At 38.6% G+C, this 17,149-nt stretch overlaps 1 protein-coding gene across 2 annotated transcripts in view; it reads left to right on the top strand.

Annotated features, from left to right (window-relative positions):
* The first annotated feature begins 5,838 nt into the window (after positions 1-5,838).
* The window catches only part of PDGFD (platelet derived growth factor D), a 222,435-nt gene continuing 211,124 nt past the window's right edge, over positions 5,839-17,149 (top strand). For both annotated transcript variants that reach the window (XM_059707926.1, XM_059707925.1), the window contains exon 1: positions 5,839-6,352. In XM_059707926.1, coding sequence (XP_059563909.1) covers positions 6,229-6,352 — 124 coding nt within the window. In that variant the 5' untranslated portion in view covers positions 5,839-6,228. The remainder of the gene's footprint in view (positions 6,353-17,149) is intronic.

Raw genomic sequence — 17,149 nt, 5'->3', positions numbered from 1 at the left:
TTTAGTAGACTATAAGGAGGAAATTCTGGAAAAATAACCAAGATTTTAGAGTGCAAAATATGCCCTCAATCTCAAACTTTTAAAAGCAACAACTTGACGAAAGGGAATACCTATTAAATGGGTTACATTAGTTAGGGAGAAAAATAGAATTTGCTCATTCATAAGGGTTAAACACTCACTCAAGTTTTAAATATTGTCTTATTAAAAACTTCAATATTGGCTTGACTCAAAGGAGAATAAATGAGTAATAATGAAACTGCCAGAAATATAAATAGAAAAAAAATTTTTTGAATGAAATAAAACTCTCACTCAAGGCAAAGGGCATTTCAAGATGTGAATACCAATTTGTTGCTTAAGAAATGGGAAGGTAAAAGGAGATATCACAGTGTGACAATTCACTGGACATAAGCCAATCTTATAAAGATAAAAGTGCAGAATTTTAAAGGAGATTGGCAGACATCCCAGATCAATTAAGGAAGGAATCCTGCAGTGCAGGCAACATATTCATTCATCTTTCAAACCTTAAATCTAGATAATGCAGCTGAAGGACAGACATCTGAAAGTAAAAATATAACTAAGTTGAAGAAAAATGACAGATATAGGGATTCTTTTACATCACTGCATTCTATTGAACTGAATCACTGGTTAATTCAATTAAGTAAAGGAAAACCAATGCTTGTGAGATCAGACCATCTGACCGATTGGCCTTGTTATCCAAGAGTCACACTGATAGTCTCACCTACAACCATTTAAAAGATCACATCTGAAAGTTACTGTTCAAAGTATGTCAGGATTGTAGTTGGGCAAATTTTATTTGACATACTAGGTAGGATTCTAGATAAAATGTGGTAATTGTGTATATACATTATTTATAGAGTAAATAACACAGTGTAGTGTAAATTGAACACACCTGGGCTTATGATTGTATTAGCATGTACTATAATTTTCTTCAAATTAGGACCTGGAAAATAGAAATTAGGCATGTATCTCAGTCTAACAAATAGAAAGAAACATTGAAATTCTAGTTTCAAAGATAAATATTCAACAAAATGGAACTCAGTGTCATGTTCTGTTGAGGAAAGGCAATGCTCAGGGCATGGGCTCCCTCACCAATAACTGGAAAGAAAAGCAAATTGACTCTGCTTTAAAAGAATTAAGTAAATCAATGTTTCAGTTCTTCAGAACCCTAATATCAAAATAAATTCTTCCCCCTTCAAAGACAGATAATGTAATAATTTTTAAGAAGATGCTTAAAACATCTTTCTACAACTTAGTTTACTATCAATAAGAATGAAATAATAAATAGGATACATGTGGCAAGGAAGTTAGTTAAAAATATGGAAGAGTTTAATAGGAGGTTAACTTTCATTATTAAATGACAGTCATTAGATGGGTTAAAACTGGTGTGCCTCTTGACCAGTCAATATAATTTAATAATATATTTTGCATGTACTTGATACAAAATATTCTATAACCATGTTAGTATTCTAGGTCTTTCTTTCTTTTTTTAAAAATATATTTTATTGATTTTTTACAGAGAGGAAGGGAGAGGGATAGAGAGTCAGAAACATCGATGAGAGAGAAACATCAATCAGCTGCCTCCTGCACACCCCCTACTGGGGATGTGCCCGCAACCCAGGTACATGCCCTTGACCAGAATCGAACCTGGGACCCTTGAGTTCTCAGGCTGACGCTCTATCCACTGAGCCAAACCGGCTAGGGCAGTATTCTAGGTCTTTCAAATGAATAGGAATCATTTAGAAAAAATACCACAGTTTGTTTTCATATGAATATTTCATTTCATTCTTTAGCACCAAAAATTCAAACATTATCTTTTATATAGTTTTGAAAGTGAACTCAGTTTAATCTAGTTTTTCTGAGCCAAATCAAGGTCAAAAACATTTTGCTAGATGTTTTACGGCAACATAGTCAATCTTTTTTTTTAGAAATTTGCCATACTTTTAATCAACTATGTTTCATCTATATAGTTATTTCTACTACTAAAACACATTCTCTTTATCTGTGTTTTTATACATTTGAACCATTTATTTCTTTAAAAGAAAATATAATTTTGAAAATAAGGTAACTATTAATGTTAAATCTTTGAGCTATCATTTTATTATATATTAATTATAGGAATTTTAAAATATAGCTTATAAAAATTTGTAGAAAAAATTTATTCTTGCATGTAATCAGACTTTCTAATTGCTATTTAAATGTATTTGAATATGATAAAGCTACACATATAGCAAGTGGTAAAAAATTATGAGTGAAAGCAAGTTTTAAACAATAAAACACGATATTCATATTTTTGAGAAAGTCTTGGAGGTAACACATTATAATGTTTCCATTTTATAGGAAGACATCTCAGTCCCATAAAAAATCAATATTAACCAAACTCAATTGTCTAATGACAGAGCAGAATTTAAAATGTCACATCACAGTGTTTTGCATTTTCTGAGATCTACTGGGGGAGGATGAATAACAGAGGGCTGTCCTCTTTGAATGGAGAAGGCTTCTCAACATAACTACTATAGAAAAGAAAAAAAGTCCTGCAATGAGTTGCAATTAGAAGTTTACGTTTTTCAGGAAAGGCTCTGGTGTGAGCCACTTGCAGAAATGAGAAGGCTTCAATGCGGTCATACTATGTTTCAATGTTTCACTCCTTTCCCACCATAACTTTTATGAGTTAGTTTGAACTACATGTGAAAAAATAAGTTGAAACAGTCATATTTTATCTTTATGTCAGACCTTTCCCACTCAATATATTTTTATTAAGAATTTATTCTGTATATAATAATACCTTAGTTTATATGATAAAGCTAATTTGTCAGAATTAATTATTAGGTAGTATTTAAAACCAGGTTCAGAACAATTGATAGGCTTGAGTGCCTAATTTTTTGTTTTGTCATTGATTTATGGATGTTTACTGACATTAAAAATAATCATGAACATGCTGATTATATGTGCTGTCCTTTAATATAGTTAGCTAAATTATCTGACACTATGAATTCACAATGCCTTGTGAGTACACAGAATTTATTAGTATCTTGGATACACTACTTTGAAGACTTTAAATTTAATATAATATATTTAAATTGTGGGGAGCCAATATAGGATTAAGCCTCCGACTGACCTGTGGGAAAAGTCACAAACAAGTCCCAGCTTAGAGGGTACAGTCCTCTTAAGCATAATTAGGCTTGACTTTATGAGCTCCCTAGATCTTACCTGGGAAGCTAATGGGCTGAGGAAGTGCAACAAGAACAAAAACAAGTGAAACTCACAAGAACACTGTAACTTTGGTAACCACTACCTTGTTTACCTTTGACTATAAAAGGCTCAGTTTGCCTCGGATCTTTCTCTGTGGCCTCAGCCAGGCACAGGAAGATCCACGGAGACTAACGCCGACTCCGTCCACACCTTTGGGAACCCCTGGACTGCCGGGGCTGGACCCCGGTATTAAATAAATAATCCTCTTTAGCATTTTAATGAGCATTTTCAACCACTTTTTAAAAATGGTATCATATATATTTTTTAAATATATTTTTTTTATTGATTTCAAAGAGGGAGAGATAGAAACGTCAAAGAGAATCATTGATTGGCTGCCTCCTGCACACTCCCTACTGGGGATCGAGCCAGGCATGTGCCCTTGACCAGAATCAAAACTGGGACCCTTCAGTCCGCAGGCAGACGCTCTATCCACTGAACCAAACCAGCTAGGGCAATGGTATCATATATTTTAAGTAACCTCAAATCCAATCTCCTCAATCTCTGATCCTCTTAATAATATAGATATGTACTTACTTGTCGATAAGCCTTCTCCAATAGAATGCAGACTGCAATGGACTAGAGGTGTTACCTCCCATTTTCACTATTTTATTCACCAGGGTTTTTAGACAAGGCCATGGCAAAAGGGAAAATCTGCTTAATTAATATTTGTTGAATGAATAAATGATTGAATGCAAACCCAGATTTTGTTCTTCTTGGTGTGTCTTCCAGGGATTGCTTACATTTTGAGACAAAGTGATCAGACCTTTTCTCAGTGGCTTTCAGACTTTTTCTACTATGCCCCACAGAAATAACTTTCATATCTGTGTGTGTGTTTCAAACAAAATATTCCTGAAACAATACTTAACAGTATTACCAGTGAACCCTGCTAAATAAATCTCTAAGCTATTGCTTCCATACTATTTATTTAAAGAATAATTCTGGAGCACAGAGGATTTTTAGAGCAGTGAAAACACTGTGTATTACATAATGATGAATATGTATGGCTATATATTTGTCCAAGCGCATGAAATGTAAAACACCAAGGGTGAACCAGTATGTAACCTTTATGTATACCATATGGAACCAAGAGTGTACCAGCAGGTAAATTTGGGAGTGTTTGTTTTGTAGGTTCATAAATTGTAACAAAAGCACCACTCCGGTGGTGATGTTGATTATGGGCGAGGCTACACATGTGTGGGTGCAGAGGGTATATGGGAAATCTACATATTCCACTCAATTTTGCTGTGAACATAAAACTGCTCTGAAACTAAAGTATTAACAAAATAAAGAATAATAACGCTGGTCTTGAAATTGATTTCACAACCCAGGAACCTGCAGTTTGTAAAACACTGTTTTAGACAAAAATGACAAGAGATGAACCACATTAATCTTTGCGTTTGTGGAAGGAACACGTGTGTCCGATTAAGCATCAGATAGTGTAATTGCCAGGTCCATCTTTTCCTGAACTTTCCACCCTTCCCAGCCACTTCCAGCTCTCTATGTGGATATCACTGACCTTTCATACCCCTGACTTGCAGAAGCCAGGAGGCCTGAAAGAAAATGAAAAGTATCCCTTCTAGGTCTCATGGTGAGCAGCTGAGAAATTATGTAAATGTGGACTTGGATTCAGCTACAAACAATGCAATATACAAAAATTATTTCATATAATTCTCACCACAATCATACAAACCAAGAATTGCTACTCTCTTTTTATAAGTTAAAAAAATTGAGGCCCAAGAGGTCAGATGACTTCAAGGAGACAAAGTGAATGAGCAGCAGGGTCTAGATCTACTCCTGTTGCCAATAGAGTCTCCCTATGGGAGAGACAGATGCCTGGGGAGGAAGTTCATGGAATCCAGAGGCAGTTCCCCTGGAGCTCAGAGCCTCCAGATACTCAGAGCAGGGAGGCCCAGAGGCCTGCATGTTCCCGGCCTCTTCCTATGGGCCATGAAGATAAAGAATACAATGTTCTCTCAAACTTCACCTTGCCAGTCTGTACCCTCCTCAACCCCACCCTGATCGCTAGCCCCTTGCACTGTGCATCTAAAAGCACCCTTGGTAATTTATTACACACTTCAACACATGGACTTGGCCCATGGCTACGAGAGCCCTGTGAGCTAGAGAGAAAGGACTGCGGTCCCCCTGAGAGCTTAACCTTGACTTAGCTAAGGTCATATCCACTGAAGCTCAAAGGAAAGCACAGAATTGGGCTCCTCTGCAATTGCATGTTTCCATTTTTCCCCAGAGGCAAATCTTCATTAAGTAGAACTAGTCAAGATTTATTGCAAACTAAACACTTCCAATTCCAGTCCCTTCCCCAGACCTGGCTATCACCAAGGCCTGCGCTCTGCCTTGCAGGGGAATGAGCCAGTCACCTTTGGAGAAGTACCTGGGTTCTACCTTCCCCCACTTCCTCCGGGCCACCTTGTTTGTTCTCTGCTCCCTTTCTGGTCTAATGCCGAGGGTTAAACGCAGGGGGTGGCAAGAGTCCTGGCCCTCGGTCAAGCTGGGCATGGGCATGCTCAGTGGGGGAGCGGGTGCTGGCCAGGCCCGGGGAGCTGGGCTGCTCCTGCCGCCGCCGGAGCCTGAGTGCGCGCAGCTCCGGGGCCGCAGCCTCGGGGCAGAGGCCACGCCGCGCCGCTCGCCGCCCCGGAACGCGCGGCGCCCGCCCCCTGCAGCCTGTGCTGCAGCTGCCGGCCGCCGGAGGGGGCGACCAAACATCAACCTGTTGTTGGTCCCGTCACCATTTATCAGCTCTCAGCACCACAAGGAAGTGCGGCACCCACACGCGCTCGGAAAGTTCAGCATGCAGGAAGTTTGGGGAGAGCTTGGCGACTAGCGCGGCGGCCGGCCATCGCGGGGGAGCGCGGGCGGCAGTAGCGCGGTGCGGCGGCGGCCGTCCCGGGAGATCGCCCGGGTTTTTCTGAGAGCAAGGCTGTCCCTCGGTCTCCGGTCCCAATGCCCCGGCTCATCCTTGTCTACACTCTAATCTGCGCAAACTTTTGCAGCTACCGGGACACTTCTGCAGCCCCGCAGAGCGCATCCATCAAAGCTTTGCGCAACGCCAACCTCAGGCGAGATGGTAAGAGGCTCGGATTTTATTTACTTATTTTATTAAAAACAATCACTTTTTCTTGTCCTCTCTTTGTCTCTCTCACGCGAACCCTGGTGAATGCATTGTGGTGTGGGGGGTTTCGTGTCCGTCCCCAGATCCCCAGTCCTGAGAGCCCCCTTTTTTTCTGGAATAGGATGGACATGTGTGGGATGCGTGCAGGAGGGAATGGGATGGGTGAGGTGGCTCTCTCCGCACACTCTGGAGACTTCGATTTGATGCCCAAGAGGTACTGATTCCAGATCCCCGGAGTTGCAGAAAGTTGCAGGCTGCGCCGCCCATTGGTGAAGCTCTTAACCTTTTGAACTTGAAACTCAGATAGATGAGACACTTAAAGTAGACAGAGGCACTCAAGAGTGACTTTCTCTGGGTGACTTCTTTTAATTTTTATTGTTTTAGTGGAGAAAGAGGAAACGAGGCATTTCAGTATCTCAGTCACACCTGGGACAGACTGACAGCTTTTCTATAAATCGCTTAGTTTTAGGAGGTGGATGTGTGCCCATTCTGTCCCCAGAGTGACTTTCCCACTGGGGTTCAGAGTGGCTCAGAAGTTCAGAGTCTGGGAGAAGAGGGATTTTGGGGTTCCATCTGAACCATAGGGGGACCAGTTTCTGCTATTAATTTCCTGGCACAGAAGGCTTTTCAACTGTTTGCAAAAAAGTAAAGCTCTTTAAACAGCTATCCTAAGCAAGCTTGTTTGTTTTCCTTTATTCCGGAGGACACCTGGGTCATTGGGTCCCAGAGACTTTAATTCAGTTTATTTATGTTCTGGGCCTCCACCAAGTTCTGAAGTTGATTTATTTCTCAATTCTCAACTACAGCTGATGTTGCCAGTGTTTTGCAGCTGTTTCTGCCATCTACCTGAAGTGACTCAGAGGTTTTCCTTCATCAATAACATCTTCCTCTGCTTCTGTACAGTTCTAACACATCCCCTCATATCACCAAGTTAATCTTGATGGCTTCACTGTTTGAGCTGGCAACATTTGACTGTTCTCTGGAAAATTCATATTAGCCACCTTGTTCTCTCATTGTATGTCCTTAACTTGGACTTTGCTAAGAAGCTTCTGAACTTTGAAACAAAGAAACTTCATTATATTTTCTGATGACAAGTAAACTGCAGATTTCAGTACATTCAAATCATCTGAAGTGGGGTGTGTGTGTGTGTGTGTGTGTGTGTGTGTGTGTGTGTGGGGAAGGTACAGGGAACTATGCAGTCAACTCCTGGCCAGAGATCCCCCTATATGTATAGAATTACTTCATTATAGTGTTTTATGTAAAATGCACCATTATTACCTTTCTGATAACTTTACAACTTAATTACAGCATAACATTTTCTTACTAAACTTAAAAAGTTTAGGTTTAAGATCAATCTTTTATAGATTTGTTTTACTCATTAATATTTCTATCAAGAAGTCGTCTTCTAGTTGAGTTTTTAGATTTGTTAATGCTTGCACTTTATATGCCCTTTCAGCTGCAGAGAGTAAAATGCCATTTCTAATTTGCATGACTTCATACCCATAATTGTGTAATCCTTGGCCTCCCAGTATCAGTAACAAGAAGTCAAGGACAGAATCTGAAAGTCTGTAAGCATTGCCCACTAGCCCACGATTCTGACTAAAAGCAAGTCATGCAGCTCATAATATTTTTTTGAAAATAATAATCTCATTTTATTTTTCTGTGTGAAAACTCTATACATCTGTCAAGTCTATATAACAAATGATACACTTTATCAGAATTTCAAAAACTTCCCTGGATTTAGCTCTCCATATTTTAGCTAAAGCTGTTTTGCAATTATTCTAATAGTAGACACACAAATACACACACATGCATTTTGATTGGTTTATATTGTTCAATACTTTTCTCAATGTCAATAATTAAGACTCGGAAAGGGGAAAGGAGATTTAGGATAAAAGAAAATTGTCACATACAGAGTAAATAAATTAACTCATAATGTTTGGTTAGTTTGGAGAATTTTCAAAAGGTAGCTTATTCTTATAGAGCATGCATTCTCAAAAAGAAAAGAAACATATTGCGCCAAAAGGTAAAAATTGGATATTAGGAGGTGAAAAATCTTTGGTATTACAATGGTGTGTGGTCCTCGAAAGGACCAGTGCATATAAACAGATTAACAATCTATCTCTAGTGTTAATATTTCATAGGGAGGGGATGTGATTAGGAAAAAAAAGTCTAAAAGGGCACCTTAAGTGGGGATTGACGAGAATGTAAAAAAGGTTGAGAAACATTGCCAGAGAGTTTTGGAGAGACAGTAGAATAAAGAGTCTTTGAAGAAGTCTAGACGTTGTCTGAAAAATCTTAATGGCAACAGTTGAGCTGACAAGAGAAACTAATAATTTACTAAATTAAACCCTTGTTCTGATTCCAGACATTTTCCACTTGCTGCCCCAATGTTTCCTAATGCTTCAGTGAAGAGGACAGTATTCTTGATCTTTTGACTATCAGATTAAGACAGGGTATAAGCTTGGGAAGGGGATGGACCTGGAATATAAGGGGAAATATAGAAGATAAAAGTTCCCAACCATTAATTTAGAGTCTCTGGAAGATCTGGCGCTCAGATTACAAATGGTAAGAAATCACAACAAAGAAATTAGCCATGACCCCTGAATAGGGGTTTTGGAAACTATTATCTCATGAGGAAACTGTCATTACACTGAGTGCCATCCATTTCTCCCTGCTGACCCTGTTAGCTGCTACCTAATTTGGGGGTTAAGAAAGGAATAAAGAAGGCAGGCATCCTGTGCTGGACATGAGGTGTGTTGGAGACTGTCCAGCCTGATTAAAAAAAAAAAAACAACTTGTTTTTTATCAACCTGTACTTAATAGCTCCAGATAACTAGAGTAGTTAAGAAATGATACAGAAGTGAAGTGTAAGGGTTGATTAATAATATAGTTTTCTGCTATCCAGTATAGCAGACTGGTCTGCTGCTGTCTACTGGCTTTCCAGAACTCGTCATTATATTATACAGTTGACTCTTGGGGGTTAGGGTTGTCAACCCTTTGTCAGTCAAATACCCAAATATAACTTTTGACTCCCCAAAACCTTAACTTACTAACAGCCTACTGTTGACTGGAAGCCTTACCGATAACATAAACAATCAATTAACACATATTTTGTATTAGATGTATTATACAATGTATTCTTACAATAAAGTAAGCTACAAAAAATAGAATTTTATTGATAATTACAAGGAAAAGAAAATATTTATAGTATTTATTGAAAAAAAAAATGTATAAGTAGATCTATGCAGTTCAAAGCTGTGTTGTTCAAGGGCCAACTATATTATTGTCCTAAAAGGAATATCTGTAGAGCCTTTCCCAGCACCTGCAGAATGCCTGAAGGTGATGGAATGGAGGACAGTGGTTGGATTTGGTCTCTCTATCCAAGAAGAAAAAGGTTCTACATCTAAGAAGGAGTAAAATTAGACTGCAGGACTTAATTGAATATTTATACTTCCTTATATCATATTTATTACTTTTTCTCAAACTGATTCACCTCTTGGGGCAGAAAAAACTCTTCATTTGGCAATAGCATCCACGTATTCTTATTTTAGTGCCTATGTACTTGTTGATTTTTAATAATAACTGGCCACAACTGGTATGCTTAGAGTGTGGATCAAGAAGGGTAAAGGTAGCAATTAACTGGCAGCATTATGTACTCATTTTCCCATCAAACTAGATAGAACTTCCTGCTGAGGGGAATAAGAATACAGAGTCATTCTTCACTTTGTTGACTTATTGTTGCTTTCAGAAAGTACAGGTGTTTGTGGTAAGTGGTTTGAATTTGGTTTTTTTGTGTTATTTAGTATTCTTGTTCTTGAATCACATATTACATTATCATAATCTAGAGATAGGCCTGAAATTTTAGTAATTGTGGTCTTAGGTTTTTAAGTACTCAAGCTGGATGTTTAAATAACATGGGCTCCTATTATCCCAGCAGAAGACAGTACATTGACTTTGGTGCAAAGATCAAAGCTTAAAGGGAAGGCAATACAATAGAGGACAATATAAACAAAGTGTCTGAACGCTAAGAATCAGATTTGTGTCTAATTCATACATTCTTCCGTGTTTATATTTCTGTTCAACTCTAGGGATATTAAAACCTCATAATATTATAGAGCATGGTGGTGATTACATATTTTAAATGCAGCATAGCATTGACTTGCCACCATAGATTACATTGTTTAATTTAATTGTTTTAAATTTATCCTTATTGTTGAAAGTATTACAGATATCTCCTTCCTTCCCCCCATTGATCTCCCCCACCCCAGTCCCGCCCCCTTCTCATGCCTTCACTGAACTATTGTCTGTGTCCATGGGTTTTGCATATATGCATATAAGTTCTATGGTTAATTTCTTTCCACTTCCCCCTTCCCTCTGAAATATGCCAGTCTGTTGCATGCTTCAGTGTCTCTGGTTCTATTTTGTTCATTAGATTCCACATTTAAGTGAGATCATGTGATACTTGTCTTACTCTGTCTCGCTTATTTCACTTAGCATAATACTCTCCAGGTTCCTCCATGCTGTCTCAAAGGGTAAGAAATCCTTTTTCTTTTTTTTTTTTTTTACAGCTCATAGAATTCCATTGTTCTTTTTAAAAGGCTAGTTCAGCCGTGTGTTTATATACTTTGTAACAGAAGAGGCCACTAGGTTGTGACTTACAGGAATGACCATATTGTGTTTATAAAATGACAGTGATTTTTGTCTACAAGATTTCCCCTTTAAGTGAGTGAAAGCAAAATATTGTTTCAGAACCACAAGTTCAAATAATGTCCCCAAGAGTTACTGACAAGCCATAAGTGTGGTGTCACACAGGACTCTCCAGCACAAGTGGCTCAGATAATCCCATCATTCTAAAAGTCTGGAAGGTTGTGCATCGTTATGTAACTGTCCTGGAGAGTTGAGTCATAATGCAAATCATTTTTCTTCTAGAACTTACTCTTGAACTTTCTTTGCTGAAATGATCTGATTAGCATAGAAACGCATTTCCTGAAGACCTTAATAAAATTCTTTCTCGTAGTAAAATAGGAACATCTTTTAAGCAAATCAGATGTAGGATGTTTCTAACTCTTCTGTGCCATGCCATTTCTGTAATGCATTGGCCTTTATAAAAGATCAAGATGACTTTAGAGAAGAATGGGTTACTCTTTGCACTATCTGATCTCCTTTATGGTATCTCTTTTCAGGTCATACTTTACTTGATCTGGACTGTCCAGAGAAGAAGGAACAAATCATTGTTAACCCTGAGCTCTGCTGCTCACCCTACTAGAACTATTATTCATTTATTCAAAAATCATTTATTGTATCTCTAATAACTGCCAGTTTCTGTGCCAGATGCTCAGTTATCATACACATTTTGAATGAAACAAATACGGTTCCTGCCTTCTTGGAGCCTATGGTCTCGTGGGCAATATAGAAAAATAAGTGCTTAGTTCCAGTGTGTTGTCGTTGTGTTTGGATGCACCCTGGAGAGTCCCTCCATTCTCAAGAAGTACCTTAGAGGCCAGCACGGAATGCCTCAGAGGCTGAACATGTATAGCTTCAGATTCTCCACTCCTGTTTCAATAGAACAATTCCATGTATCTTCACATTTCTGTTTCACATATTTGAATTCTTTCTAAGATTTTTATTTGGAAAAAATGTGTTTTCCAGTTTAAAAACCATGAAACCACTATGTTGTGCGATAGATGCTTTAATACAGGGAATGCGCAGGAGTATGGGAATTCACAAGGAGGACCTAATATAGATTTAGGGATTGGAGAAGCTTCCTGGGGGAAGTGATGTCTACACTGGGGAATGAAGAATGCATAGGAGTTTAGAAGCTGGCATCAGTGAGGAAGGAGGGTGAGTTTTCTAGTACAGAGAATAGCACTTGCCAAGATTTAGAGATGAGAACATTGGTAAGCAAGTGGTCCACTAGTGAAAGGTCTGGGAAGTAATGTTAGGGAGTTGGACAGTCCTGCTGAGGGCAATGGGAAGCCAGTGAAAGATTTAATTTAGGGAAAGATATGCCCTGTTCTGTGTTTCAATGCCGAGTCCTGTAGTGTTTCTGAGAAGTCAGCCAGACCAGTGCTGTGATCAAGACCAGCCTTTTGCCTGGCTGCTGTGACTCAGTGGTTCAGTGGTTGAGCATTGACCTATGAATCAGGAGGTCACAGTTCGATTCCTGGTCAGGGCACATGCCTGGGTTGCAGGCTCTATCCCCAGTAGGGGGCATGCAGGAGGCAGCCGATCAATGATTCTCTCTCATCATTGATGTTTCTATCTCTCCTTCTCCCTTCCTCTCTCTGAAATCAATAATAATAAAAAAGAAAAGGCCAGTCTTTCTATACCTCCCCTGCCTGTGGGACATAGACACAGAATATCTTCTCAATATGCTAGAGGAGGCCATGCCTGAGTTTTCTCGGGACAGCACTGAGGTCCCCTCACCCTGGATACCCCTCTGCAGCTCAGAACCCCAGATATTAGAAACTGTTGACTATATCTGAAGTCTCATACGGTAATATAAATCATGAAAGTGACCTGTCTAGTGCTTTAAGTTATTCCACTTCCATATTTCAGAATTAATGCAATTTAAATGGTAGCACTTTTATATTAAATCTTATGAGGACAATTTTGGCAAAAAATTGCAAGGGGATCTATATATATAAAAGGCTAAGTTGACTCGCGCATGCACAATACATAGAAAGCTCTCGCTGGCGCCATTTGCACTTGTGTGTTTCAATCTGTCACTGTCGATCGTGAATTTCTCTATTAGAGAAAGGGTGAAGAGCGATATTACAATATTTTTTCTAATTAATTTCCTTTCAATGTGCACGAATCTGTGCACCGGGTCACTAGTAATATATAAGAGCTAAAAAGAAAGAACCCAAGACAAATACTGCAGCAGAAATGCACTGCCTCCCCACACAGTATTTCAGGACCCTCTGTAAGTAATAAATAAAGGAATAAGCCCACGAGACACTAACGTGTACAGTGCACAGACAGGAGGAAATATTGTCTTCCGAGGATGTTTCTCAGAACGGGAATGGAGCAAAACTTGTTTCTTACAAGAGTTGATGATGCTTTAATACTATATCTTTGCTCTCACCTTGACATGCAGACATTGGTATATTAACTTTAATACTGGTAGATTAATACTGTGTTTTCTTATGTTTTGTGCCACGTGCAAATTAGTGGTTTTTGTATAATTGGGAGACAGAGAGATCGGTGACAGGACCATAGGCATGCGAGCTGTCTTTCATAAAGAAGAGTGATCTTTTCTCAGATATTAGGTTTTTCACTTGAGCACCTTTTTGTGCAGTGTTTATAAAGACATAATTGTGGATGCAGTACTTTATCTATAAAAGCGAGCCAAACATTATGGAAAGCTGGTGTGATAGGATTCTTGATTTCTGAAATTTGAAGTCCAGCATGCCTTCTTTGGTCTGAGGGAGTGTAGTGACAATTGCTGGGGTGAGTAATGAGCTTGGGTTGAATATTCTGTGTTAATTTTTAACAAGTCATTTCAGACCCAATGGTGAGAAGCTGCTGACAAGTTTCATATTTTACTGAAATGCTTACTAAGCAATATAGCAATAGGCTAATTTTCTAGAATTTAGCTATTCAGCAACCTCAACTATGTAAAACACAACCAAATGAACTAATAAATATGCAACAAATTCGCTTAAAAGCCAAAATTAGTGTCACAAAGTGTATAAATGAGTTCATAGCGTTCATGTGGTAGACATTAAAGGACCATTTGCCTTTACTCTCCATGCAATTCCATCCCACTTGCTTGTGTGGTCCCCAGACCCACAGCAGACTGGGAGCGTGCTGTGACGTCAGTGAACCGGACTGGTTCCAGTTATCGCACTGTTAGCGTTGAGAAGTGACAGCTAGTAGTTTTCCTGCCTCCTCTTATATCTTCAAGCTTTGAAAATCATTTATAAGACCAAAGAAAGCACAGCCGGCTTAGGCTTCTTACTGAATACAGTGAAAAATGCAACTGAATGTTTGTGCTGCCCTCTAAATTCATACCCTGAAATTTGTAATTCCCAATGTGATGATAATAGAAAGTGGAATTTGGGGGAACTGATTAGATTATGAGGGCAGAGTCCTCATGAATAGAATTAGTACCCTTGTGAAAGAGACAACCGAGAGATGCCTCCCTGCGTCTGCCATGTGCAGATACAGCGAAAAGATATTGAACCTACGGGCACCTCAATCTTGGGCTCTAGAACAGTAAGAAATACTTTTCTGCTGTTTCTAAGCCACAGTCTATGGTATTTGGTTTTAGCGGCCCAAATGGACTGTTACAAACTATTTCCCAATGCCACCAGGGAATCATGATATTGCAGCCTAGTAAACTTGCTGATGTTTTTATTGATGCTTTTGAGTCAAAAAGGAAAGTTTAGATTACACATTTGATAGGTTTACCAGCATCATAAGTTGGAAATGATATCAACTTAAGCATATATGGATTTCACCAGAAGATTTACAATGCTCACTTTTGCAGCTTTGTGGAAACAAGCGATTGTAGCCCGGATGGTAATTGCTGTTGTTATCATTCTTTTAATGGTAACTGGCAGATCTGTGTTAGTCAAGAGGGAGGTGAGCAGGGATTTCTATCAGTATTTTGGATTAGATCGTATTGGGATTAGAGTCCTAAATAATTTGAATGAAGACATGGAAAACATACCTTCCAAACTTGCATATTTTAGCTGGAAAGAATAGTTGTTAGGTTGGATTACATGCCAAGGTTGGCTGACTTTTTCTGTATAGGGCCAAATAGAAAATATTTTAGGCTTTTTAGGCCATCAGTTCTCTGTTTCATGTTACATGAAAGCAGCCACAGAAATTATATAAATGAATGGGTGTGGCTGTGTTCCAATAAAATGTTATTTACAAAATAGGTAGTGTGCCTGTAACTATAGTTTACTGATTGTTGAATTATAAAATCCACATGTTCTTAGGTTGAAATGATGGGCTTATCCTATTAAAATGAAATTCAACAGAGATAAATGAAAAATCTAGCTCTTTGGCTAGAAAATAAGAGCAACTCCATAATTATAAAATAAAATAAATTGAATTAGCACCAGTTTATGCAATGGTAGTTTAGAGAGATAGATGATAGATAGATAGATATAGTCTATACCTATATCCCTCTTTATCTTCTAACTGGTTTAGTTGAACACAGTTTATGTTTCAACAAATGATGTAGTTGCTAACCAACAATAACATCAAGTATAAACCCAGTATTCACATTAATAAGTTATCTCAGGATCAGAGTTAGCTATGCACTTCTAAGTCAGTCCTGTATGTGAGTATTGTGCTTTTATATCCCCTCCTATGCATGATTCTACCTCCTTTTTTGTTGTTTGTTAATCTCTAGGATAGTTTTCCACTGATTTTTAGAGAGAGTGAAAGAGAGGGGGAGAGACAGAGAGAGAAACATCAATGTGAGAAAGACATGTGGCCCCAGTGGGCCAGCAGGGAATCAAACCTGCCACTGGGTTATGTGCCCTTGACTGGAATCGAACCTGTGACTCTTTAGTCCATGGGCCAATGCTCAATCTACGGAGCCAAACTGGCTAGGGCCGATTCTCCCTCTTTCTGATTCCCTCAATCCCAAGACCTAAACCCACAGAGTTTACTCCCCCTCCTCTATTTAAACTTTCTCTTCTTATTGGCTCCATCCTCTCACCAACTCCCATCTACAAGTTTCTTTGCACCCTCCCCTAACATATACGAGGTGTTTTACTGATTCTCTTCATTTTATCGCCGTATTAACTTCTGTCTCACTGTAGCTCACTGTCTCCATTCCTCTCTACTTTACCCTTTGCAATTTCATCATCTTTGCTGCTCCACAGAACTGTGCTGGGTGAGGTCACTATAATTTGTAGCCGCCTTGTGATTGGCAGGTCTTTTCTTGAAATGTTCTCTTCCCTTGGCTTGACACTGCCCCTTCTTTGCCTTAACTGCTCCTAAATGATACGTTTTAAATTGTGATATAAACAAAGGCAGAACCAACTGAATACTTATTTTAGGTTATTTGGAGTAGCAGAGTATATTTTATGTTTTGTTCTGTGCCCGCAACCATTATGAATAGTGACAGATCTTATGTATGCAGCATTTTGTTATATAAAAAGAAAGAGCATTCAAAGGTGACAAATAATGCCATATTTTAACCTATCAGGTTCTACAACTGCAACACTTTGGGATAGATATGTATAAATTCATATATAAACTTACACTATTTAAAATAATAGAAGGATATTTATAACAATGGAAAATGATATTGAACACACATAGATCTTCTTATATCATTCACCCTTTTGCTTATTTATTATTTTTCTCTCCTTGGCTGGGTTTTCTCTTCCTGCCTGTGCTATAATTATCGGTATGTTTTTTAAGGCTCTAACTTTAGCCTTATCTTTCCATTTTATCCCTGGGAGTCTCTGGAAGATCTTAGTTTTGTCCAAAGGGTCAACTGCTATTTATGTGCCAATGTCCTGTAAACCTACATTTACAGCTTCTACTTCCTTACTGTGCTCTCCACCTCTTTTTACTTCACGAATTGAGTTCTACAAGAGTGATCTCACTGGGATTTAAAGTAAACGCTTCGATTCAGTAGGCCTCAGAGTAAAATAATTAGTTTTATATTGTTTTTAACTTTTTAATTTTTAAATATTAGAATATTCATCCAGTGGTGCATTCCTAAACTGTATTAATATTTTTGTTGTCATTGTTCTTCTAGACACATCATAATTG

Source organism: Myotis daubentonii, chromosome 9, assembly GCF_963259705.1.
Source record: "Myotis daubentonii chromosome 9, mMyoDau2.1, whole genome shotgun sequence".
Lineage (NCBI taxonomy): Eukaryota > Metazoa > Chordata > Mammalia > Chiroptera > Vespertilionidae > Myotis > Myotis daubentonii.
The sequence above is the reverse complement of the archived record's forward strand: the minus strand, read 5'-3'. Positions and strand labels throughout refer to the sequence as shown.